Here is a 10524-nt window from a genome sequence, read left to right on the forward strand (position 1 = left end):
CAGTGAAGTAGGAATTTCGAAGAACCCTAGCCTTTTTACGTTTTTCATCAAGAATTTAAGGTAAGTGGGTTTGTTTTAAATTATTGAATTTCGATGCATATATTTTCGGTTTTATAAAAATTCGGGCGAGTACAATTCTTCTTCTACACCCTTCTGGTTACGATATTTTGCATGAATAAATGTTTTGACACTGTGAGAATTCAACTTGATATGGGTGAGAATCCCAACCATACGTACCCTTACGCGGTGGGGGAGATAACCGCTATACGGCCTCGTCCCCTTAGAGGAGTAAAAATTAGGGACTGATATCAGTAAACCATTGAAAGTAGATGAATCTCAGTGTCGGGTTAATGATGCGCGCGTGATAAGAATTATGTTTGCATGGTATGTATATTTCGAAATTGCATGTTGTTTTGTTGTACTCGAACGGCCCCCACTTGCTGAGTATTTCCCAAAATACTCACCCTTACAACCTTCCCAGATAAATCCGAAGAGCAGATTGAAGAAGAAGAATCGGAACAATTTTGGGGCTGATGAATTGTTTTAATCTCGAGAGTTGCTAGTAAAGAGGTTTCTGAATTTTGGTACTAAAGTTTTATGTAAAAACGTTTCCGCATTTATTTCATTAGTTATTTCAGTTGTAAAGACTTTGGTTTTTGAGATTATGATTAATAAACTGGTATTTCGGTTTATACTATGCTACGAGGCTGGTTGTTTCAATTGTGTGATTGTTAAACGACGTCGGTGTCAAATCCCGGGTTTCGGGGCGTGACACATATCAGATAAGATCGAGATGTGCAGTTTTTGTAATACACATATCCTCTTTTAATTTTCTCCATTTTTCACTATATTCTCACTGTGGAATGTGATTTTATCATTTTACTAGGTCGCTAGTCATTCAGAAAAGAATAGTAGACCCATTGAAGTAAGAAATCCTCGAGATCAGTTTTTTGTTAAACGTTTGAACACTTCATTTTGTAGTTCCATGCTGAGATTTAACCTTTTTTTCCCTTCTTTTTTCCTATGTTTGCTGTAGAATAGGAAGAAATATATAGCTTCTGCTTTATTATTGAACTTGAACAAATACCAAATATCCCTTGTGTTATGATGATTCTCGTGTTACTGTTATCCTCTCGTTAACAAAATTTCTCATGGGGAACGAAGATGACACCACACTAGTGACTTGGAAGGCATCTACTTGTTGGTCTGGAGATTATGGATTTGCCTTTCAAGGTGAGGCAGCTCTTCGTGAACGGCTGGGGAAAATTGTTTTGTTGGGGCTTAGGGCGCCGAGATTAACTTTGTTACCGGTTCTATGACAAACATGTGAAAAGTAAAAGAAAAGACGAAATCTCTCTACATTGAATACACCCTAGTGTTAAACGATTCAGCAGAAACTAATCTCGAGGAATATTTCTTCTTTCAATAGTCCTATTATTCTTTTCTAAATAACTAGCAATTGTAGTAAAATGATAAAATCACATTATTCTATAATGATCAAAATGCCAATGAAATAAATTCAAATAATCAAATTCACAAACACATTTTATCAACGGTAGTAAAATGACAAAACATTTTCCATAATTAATATGAAGTCATAATGAATTTTGAATTTGTCTAAAATAAACTTCCATCTTATCAAATTAACTACATAAGTACGTACGACTTTATCGCTTCACCCAAAAAAAAATGCTTGACTTTACTATCTTTCTATGTATTTGTATATTATGTTACACACGCAACATGTGTGCATCAGCGATTAGTATAAATTAAGGATCAAAAGTAACAAGTGGAAGTACTAACGTCTTGAGGGAAAATTGAACTCAACCCACACCATACCGGAATATCGTCTATTAGAATACACACCTGACGTTATTACAACATTTGGCACCCGTAGTTTTATTTAAAAATACACAGATGTTATTCATCAAGCATATATGCTTGATAATTTTAGTTTACAGTAATACAACCAGAAAAAGCATGCACACACACACACACACACTGCATGTATATATATCTGCGTGCATCTATATCACTAATACTGATATATCCCGTAGTCGTTTTGTGTGGCTATAATGTTGTTAGTGGTTAGTGTGTAATCAAAGTCTTCATTGAACGTAGTTGCCATATTAGCAGCCATCTCAAATTGCTCATCGATCTGCACAATTAGTTTTGAATAAATATATGAATATATTCTTGATCGTCGAATTAAATATACGTACATAAATCGATCCTTAAATTGGATAGTGATATGTGTATCTGTTTTATGACATAATTTTTAGTACATTATCATATACCTTGTCTTGAAGATGAACGTTTGCTGCTTGCAGTATCCCCTCCTACATATATACATATGTATATAAACTTGATCACTACAACGTTTTATGTATATATGTGTTGAAGATAATTAATGAATCTGATTAAGCTGATTCATTACCTTGTTCTTCAGTAACTGAATTTCTTGAAACATAATATTCATCTATATCATGAAATCATCGATTAATTAATCATGAAAATTTCGACTTGTATATACATATGTGTGTGTAGATGTGTTATATATAGATAGTGTGTGCATATATATATATAATATATATATATATATATATATATACCTTAGTTGAGCGGATATGATACATGGACATCTCGAGATGTTTCTCCAAAACATTCAATTCACTCAAACTCATTGCACCTCCAGCTCCTCCATTTATGAAACTGTAGTAAAAAAAAGGGAATTACTTTGATTAACTAATTATAATGAAAACAGTTCAGTAAATTAATGTTACAAGAATCTTGTGTACATATATGCTGGGACAAATGAAAATCAATTACATACTTTTACCTTAATCCTTTCTGGAGTACCTCAATTTCTTGCTTCAGCATACAAATTTCCTTATTCGGGTCCTGCAATTAAATTTCTGAGAGTTGCACGAGTGGAAATTTTTGTTCCGCGCTCGACGAATTTATGTACATATATATTGTGTATAGTTCATAAGTTTGTAATTTGTTTTAAAATGGAGTGGATCAAATATTGGCACTACACTTTGATCATATCATGTCACAGTAGTAAAAATAATATTCCCAAGATTAAGAGAATAAATTTTCATTAGAATTTATTAGCAGCCACCCTAATCAAGATGTAATTTTATTCTTTAATTTGTAGAATTAATAATGAGTAATGGTCTATAATTATGTGTGTGTGTGTGTGTGTGTGTGTAGGTTGAGATCTGTTGAGTAAATGTAAGTACCATAATATATATATATATATATATATATATATATATATAGGTTGAGAAATGTTGAGTAAATGTAAGTACCATAAGATGGTTGTCCAATTTAGGGTCTTCAGCTGCGGCTCCGGGGTTACACTTGATGTACCTTTCAATCAATTCTTGCATGGTTCTTCCACAAAATACAGAATATCAAAATACATATATATACATCGATATTTTTAAATTTTCATATATCATGGCACGAGATCATATATGAATATGTGGTTTTGCTACTTATTTTGTAAGTATAACCAACTCGCAGCGCGCCGCCAACCGTAGGAGTCATGACATCGATAAAAATGTCTAAATTAGAATTCGCGATGATCAGAGTTAATCTATATTTTAATTTTCATCATATATATGACTGATATTTATATAAATAAAAAATGTGATTGATTGAAGAGTAATTAAGCATAGAATTTATAATAATAATACCCTTTGGTGGCTTGTTGGTATAGCTTTCCGTGGGCGGAGAAAATGAAAACTCCAATTTCAGCATCGCACAACACAGACAGCTCCTTAGCCTTCTTGAGGAGCCCCGCACGACGCTTGCAAAAGGTCACCTGCCGGTGCACCGGATTCTCGATCCTCTTCATCTGAATCTTTCCACGAGCCATCGAACAAATATATTTTCAAAACCCGATTTGTAATACTAATTTTAATTGGTTTTAAAATTCTTGATTATATGGAAGACAACCTTTCACTAGTTTGAACTAGCTTCTAGTATTGCCTTCTTTTCCCAATGGACCTCACGCTTGATTACTTCATTCTTCCCCTCCATACAACTTTATTATATACACCTCCTTCATTCCCGTTCTATATATTTAATATAAACTCCTAAAAGCGTATATAATATTAATTTATATATATGCACCATCATCGATCGCAAAACCCCCACTTTAATTCTAATACATATCCCCTAAAGACGAACACACGACCTTAACTTTTGTGGAGTCAAATTAAACCATGTTAATTTGGAGTCTAGACAGCATATATATGAGACATTTCACTATTTCATGTGCATCCAACCAATACACGAGCTCTTGCCAATGTCGGGAATTCTTTCTTTTTTTTATCGGGAACTTTTTCCATCGTAGTGGACTCCCAAAACCCTTTATTTTTTTGCACTTCTTAAGGTCTTTTTCTTCCCAACCAATGGATTGCCAACCTCCCAAAGTGCATTTCATATTTTCTATCCTTTAATTTGATCTATTTAAAGTTAACATTTGCTAAATGATGATACTAGTTCTGTCACCCCCGGGACGGGGGTTGGTTGACACCGACGTTGCTCTCAAATTTACATTCGAAAACAACAAGCCTCAGAAGTACAAAATTCAGAAACCAGTCTTTTCATTCATAATACGAAATAATTCATTGTTTGATACAAACTCGAATCACTAATGTTTTACAGCGGAAATGTAAAACAGACATAACATTGCTTCTACAGATGCAGCGGAAAAACATAATTTAAAACTGAGAATAACAGTCTTGTTCTTCACCATCCCCAAAACTGATTCTGCTCCTTTTCTTCTAACCTTTCTTCATCGTTCTTATCTGAGATGTTTTGATGGGTGAGTGATATGGTTGCCACTCAGTAAGCGGAGGCGGGAATAACTCTCAGTTTTCAAAACCATTTTTAACAGAAACAGTAAAACGAAAAATATACAGAAATTCTAATTTTCAGAACAAAAATCGGTATTCAATATTCAGTATTCAGTATTCAGTAATCAGTAATCAGTATTCAGAAATCAGAAATTTAACAAGTAAGCACTGAGCACGTTCGTGAATTTCATGGCTAAAATGATATCAGTCCCCTATATGTTCTCTCCTCTAAGGGGTGAGGCCAATAATCAGTAATCAGTAATCAGTAATGTTCAGAATATATATTCCTACAATTAGTTCACTAGGTTTCAGTGCTTCAAAATTCAGATATCAGAAATCGATCATACAGAAACTTTGCTTTAAAACATAAATCATCAAACTGGATTCAAGATACTACACATAAGCCCACTTACGGTAATTTTCTGGAGAGTTTCGGTTGAAGTCTGGAAATAGGCTTGCTCTCGCTACTGGTTTCTACTGCCCGAAAATAAGCACTCTCTTATCTCAAATATTTCAAGTGATAAATCAAGATTTGTCTAACACCAATTCAGAGGTATGAGGGTGTTATATATAGGCAAAATTCTTACTGTTAGCCTCCCAATTAATGGCCATAATCTGCCATTAACAATCTTTATTCCGTGTTAAATGCTTCAAATACAAGTCATGGGCTGAATTAGTAACTGTCTGCTGGAATTTCGTGCTGCTGCTGCTGGATTTTATCTGTGGTTTGCTGCTGGATTCTAATCTGCTGGAAAAATATCAGCTTCTGAAATATTAGCTTCTGCTGAATTTTGCATTGCTGCTGGAATGCTGGAAATTCGGGTTCTCACATCCCTCACTCCTTATGAGAAGTTTCGTCCTCGAAACTTGGCTATACATGATCTTCAAAGAGGTAAGGGTATTGTGCTCGCATCTTTTCTTCCAACTCCCAAGTAGCTTCTCTTTCGGTATGCTTGGACCATTGTACTTTGACATATGGAATAGTTCGTCGCCTCAGTACTTGGTCTTTGAAATCCACAATTCGAATCGGAATTTATTCATACTTCAGCTCTTCATTTAGATTGCTCTCAACCAGAAGTGGTCCAGCTTCCAGAATGTGACTTGGATCAGAAATATATCTCCTCAGCTGCGAGACGTGGAATACAATGTGAATTCTTGACATGTCGGGTGGAAGTGCTAATTTATAATCAAGTGTTCCCACTTTCTCAAGAATTTCAAATGGTCCGACGTATCTGGGATTCAGTTTCCCAGCCTTATTGAATCGGATAACATCCTTCATGGGTGACACTTTTACATATGCCTTTTCGCCAACTACAAATTCCACGGGTCTTCTTTTCAAGTCAGCCCAGCTTTTGTGTCGATCTTGTGCAGTTTTCAATCTCTTCTTAATCACAGCAATTTTATCCACTGTTTCTTGGATTAGTTCGGGTCCAACAATGGCTTTTTCCCCTACTTCATCCCAATACAGTGGTGATCGACATTTTCGTCCATACAGAGCTTCGTATGGTGCCATTCCAATACTACTGTGGTAACTATTATTGTAAGCGAACTCGATTAAGGGCAGATGTTCGCTCCAATTACCACTGAAGTCTAGAGCACATGCTCTCAGCATATCTTCCAGAGTTTGAATTGTCATCTCTGTTTGGCCATAGGTCTGAGGGTGATATACCGTACTTAAGAGTAACCTTAGTCCCCATAGCTTGTTGAAAGCTCTTCCAAAATCGAGATGTAAATCTAGGATCTCTGTCTGATATTATGCTAGCTGGAACTCCATGCAATCGTATGATCTCATTCATGTACAATGTGTCTAGCTTGTCCAAATTATAGTTCATGCGGACAGGTAAGAAATGCGCAAATTTCGTGAATATATCTACGATTACCCAGATGCCGTCATGACTTTGTCTAGACTTTGGTAACCCGACAACAAAGTCCATGGAGATATGTTCCCATTTCCATTCTGGAATTTCTAGAGGTTGCAGAAGTCCTCCAAGTCTTTGGTGCTCTACCTTGACTTGCTGGCATACATGACACTTGGAAACAAACATTGCCGCGTCTTTCTTCATTCCACTCCACCAAAAATTTTTCTTCAAATCTCTGTACATCTTGGTACTGCCAGGATGGACTGAAAATTTTGACTTATGTGCCTCAGACATTTCTTCTTGTCGAAGGTTATCGATCTCTGGTACGCACAATCGTCCTTTCATCCACAAGATTCCTTTGTTATCCGTCTCGAAATCTGGTGATTTTCCTTCTTTAACTTGCTCTTTTAGTTTCACCAACGCAGAATCTCTATTCTGACTTATCTTGATTGTCTCTCGAAGACATGGTTGTGCTGAAAGTGATGTCAGGATCACCTTACTCATATTCTTTCGACTTAAAGCATCTGCTACCTTGTTGAATTTGCCTGGATGGTAGCTTATCGTCAAGTCGTAATCCTTCATGAGTTCAATCCACCGTCTTTGTCTCATATTTAGTTCCTTTTGAGTGAACAAATATTTGAGATTTTGATGATCGGTGAAAATCTCGCACTTGGCTCCATAAAGATAATGTCTCCAAATTTTTAGTGTGAATACCACTGCAGCTAGCTTGAGGTCGTGCGTTGGGTAATTCTGTTCATACGGCTTCAACTGTCTCGACGCGTATGCTATCACCCTTCCCTCTTGCATGAGTACACATCCTAAATCTTCTTTAGCTGCATCACTGTAGATGGTGTAGTCCTTACCTTCCATAGGTAATACCAGCACTGGTGTGGATGTAAGCTTCTTCTTCAAGGTCTCGAAGCTTTGCTCACATTTTTCACTCCATTGAAACTTAGAGTTCTTCTGTGTGAGCTTGGTGAGGGGTATGGCTATTGAAGAGAATCCTTCAACAAATTTTCGATAATAGCCTGCTAATCCCAAGAAGCTTCAAATTTCTGTCACATTCTTTGGTCTAGGCCAATCTGAGATTGCCTCTACTTTCTTAGGGTCCACAGATACTCCTGCTGCTGATATTATGTGTCCCAATAATGCGACGCTCTCTAGCCAGAATTCGCATTTCTTGAACTTGGCGTAAAGTTCTTTTTCTCTCAGCGTCTGGAGGGTGAGACGAAGATGTTTCTTGTAGTCTTCTTCACTTGACGAATACACTAGGATGTCGTCGATGAATACCACAACAAACTTGTCAAGAAACGGTTTAAACACTCTATTCATGAGATCCATGAATACTGCCGAAGAATTTGTTAATCCGAACGGCATCACCATGAACTCATAATGTCCATACCTTGTTCGAAATGCTGTCTTCGGAATATCGTCCGTCTTGACCTTGAGTTGGTGGTAGCCTGACCTTAAGTCGAGCTTGGAAAAGACTGAAGCTCCTTTGAGTTGGTCAAACAGGTCATCTATCCTTGGAAGCGGATACTTGTTTTTGATTGTGATCTTATTCAGCTCTCTGTAATCTATACACATTCTCATGTTTCCGTCCTTCTTTACAAATAGGACAGGAGCTCCCCACGGAGATGCACTTGGTCGGATTTGCTTCTTATCCAACAATTCTTGAAGTTGCTCTTTGAGTTCTTTCAACTCTGCCGGAGCCATTCGGTATGGTGCTTTTGAGATTGGTGTAGAATTTGGTACTAAATTAATCTCAAATTCCACTTCGCGGTCGGGAAGTTCGCCAGGGAGTTCTTCAGGAAAGACATCCGGGAACTCTTATACAACCGGAATCTCTTCTAGCGTAAGTGTTGTTTCTTTCTTTACCTCGCTTAACATAGCTAGGTAAACTTCTTCTCCACTTTTCATTGCTTTCCCAGTTTGAGACGCAGAAAGAAGAGTTTTTCGTTCTTTTGTCTTACCATGAAACAAAATTTTCTCTTGTTGTGGGGCTTGGATGGTTACCTTCTTTCCATGACAGTCTACTAAAGCATGATTCTTGGCTAACCAATCCATTCCAAGAATTACATCGAATTCCACCATGTTTAGTTGAATCAGGTTTGCCTTGAAATTCTGATCTTCTATGAGAACACTAATATCCCGATATAGAGTGCGAGTTTCTAAAATTCGATTTGCAGGAGTTGCTACTCTATATGGTTCTTCTAAGTTATCAGGCTTAGCTCCTAACTTCTTTGCAAATCTCTTAGACATGAATGAATGTGTATCACCACAATCAAATAACACATACGCAGGTATATCAATGATTAGAATGGTACCAGCTATGACATCATTCGAGTTGCCAGCCTCTTCTTGAGTGATAGCATAGACTCGACCATTTGGCTTGTTCTCCTTAGGCTTGTTTGGAGTTGTTCCGCCTGCTGGACCATCTCTTGGATCTGGAAAAGGACATTGAGCAATGTGGTGGCCCATCTTTCCACAACGGAAACAAGCTCCAGAATTCTTACGGCATTCACCAGTGTGAGCGAATCCACAATTTTGACACTTGACTCCTTCTTTGCTTGATGGAGAAGAAGTGGTTCCTTTGACTGGATCACTGGTGAATTGGTTGCTTGAAAACCTAGGCCTCTTGAATTGTTGGCCCTGTTGGTACTGGTTTGACTGAGGACGTTTGAGTTTGTTCTCGCCTTCACGCCTCTTAATGTCGTTTTCAGCCCTGATGGCGGCTCCCATCAATTCATCAAAGCTGTTGGGCTCTATAACAGCAAGGGCAGATTGAATGCGGCTGTTCAATCCTTTCTTGAAGCGATGTATCTTCAAGGCCTCGTCTCCCATGATGGTTGGGGAGTAAGTTTCCAATGAATGGAACTTGGATGAATACTCCACCACTGTCATGTTTGGTTCTTGAACCAAGCTTTCAAATTCTGACAGCTTCTGAACTCGAACTGCTATAGGAAAGTACTGCCTCAGGAATGCCTCTCGGAACCTTTGCCAGGTGATAGGTCCCGTTCCTCGCATAGCTGGTGAGACTCATTCCCACCATTTGGCTGCTCCATCCACAAGAAAAGGTGTAATCACATCTACCTTGATCGCTTGTGGAACCTCAAGTAGTCGAAGATGATTCTCCACCCCCTTCATCCAATTCTGTCCGACCTCAGGATCGGAGCTTCCATCGAAGTTTGGAACTCTTGCTCTTCGGAGAGACTCGTAGTGCTGCTTGGTCCCATTCTAAGCTGGAAGTGGTGGTGGTGGCTGGTTAGCATTAGGGTTCACTAACCCTTGTAGCGTGGTAGCCACAATCGTGGCTATAGCCATCAAGTCCACTTGACTGAGGCCAACTGCTGGTGGTTGCTGTGGGGGTTGTTGTGCATCTTCGTCATTACAGTTGTTGTTACGGTTGTTGTAACGAGGGTTGCGGTTGTTTCTCACTGGTCTTCCATCCATTTCCTACAATTATGAAAGTTCTAAGGTTGATGGCAGAATAGAGACTAAACAAAGGAATCACAATGATCGAGTAATTGCTCCAAAATTAAATATGAAACCAATGGGTAGAAATAAATTTTTATTGATTTCTCAAGAAAATGCAATTACAACGAAACATCGAAATTGAAAACAGAATGCAACTGGAACAAGTGATATTACAAAGAACTGCTACTGCTATTCTAATCTATCACTTCTCCTAATCCCAAATCCATAGGGTCCTCTTCGATTTCTTCTTCTTCTAGATCCTCTTCGGGTTCGACTTCATGGTTGGCTATCACTGCTTGCAGGTGTTTGATATGACC

The 10524-nt window shown here is 37.9% G+C and overlaps 1 protein-coding gene across 1 annotated transcript; it reads right to left on the reverse strand.

The window, feature by feature from the left end:
• Nucleotides 1-1817: 1817 nt before the first annotated feature.
• LOC142520887 (agamous-like MADS-box protein AGL12) lies at nt 1818-4183 on the reverse strand. Its single transcript, XM_075624048.1, has 7 exons — nt 3705-4183; nt 3315-3399; nt 2840-2901; nt 2613-2712; nt 2438-2479; nt 2298-2339; nt 1818-2158 (listed from the first exon to the last, which is right to left on the reverse strand). Exons 1-7 carry the CDS (start codon nt 3884-3886, stop codon nt 2036-2038), a joined length of 636 nt encoding a protein of 211 aa, XP_075480163.1. The 5' UTR covers nt 3887-4183; the 3' UTR covers nt 1818-2035.
• Nucleotides 4184-10524: the final 6341 nt, after the last annotated feature.

Source organism: Primulina tabacum, chromosome 12 (genome assembly GCF_025594145.1).
Source record: "Primulina tabacum isolate GXHZ01 chromosome 12, ASM2559414v2, whole genome shotgun sequence".
Lineage (NCBI taxonomy): Eukaryota > Viridiplantae > Streptophyta > Magnoliopsida > Lamiales > Gesneriaceae > Primulina > Primulina tabacum.

Excerpts from the sequence above, each read along its gene's own strand:
- LOC142520887 (XM_075624048.1), bottom strand. The coding sequence starts at position 3,886 with ATGGCTCGTGGAAAGATTCAGATGAAGAGGATCGAGAATCCGGTGCAC. Across the intron at positions 3,400-3,704 it reads TACCAACAAGCCACCAAAGG|AACCATGCAAGAATTGATTG; the intron begins GTATTATTATTA and ends ATTTTGTGGAAG. Across the intron at positions 2,480-2,612 it reads ATCATATCCGCTCAACTAAG|ATGAATATTATGTTTCAAGA; the intron begins GTATATATATAT and ends TTCATGATATAG.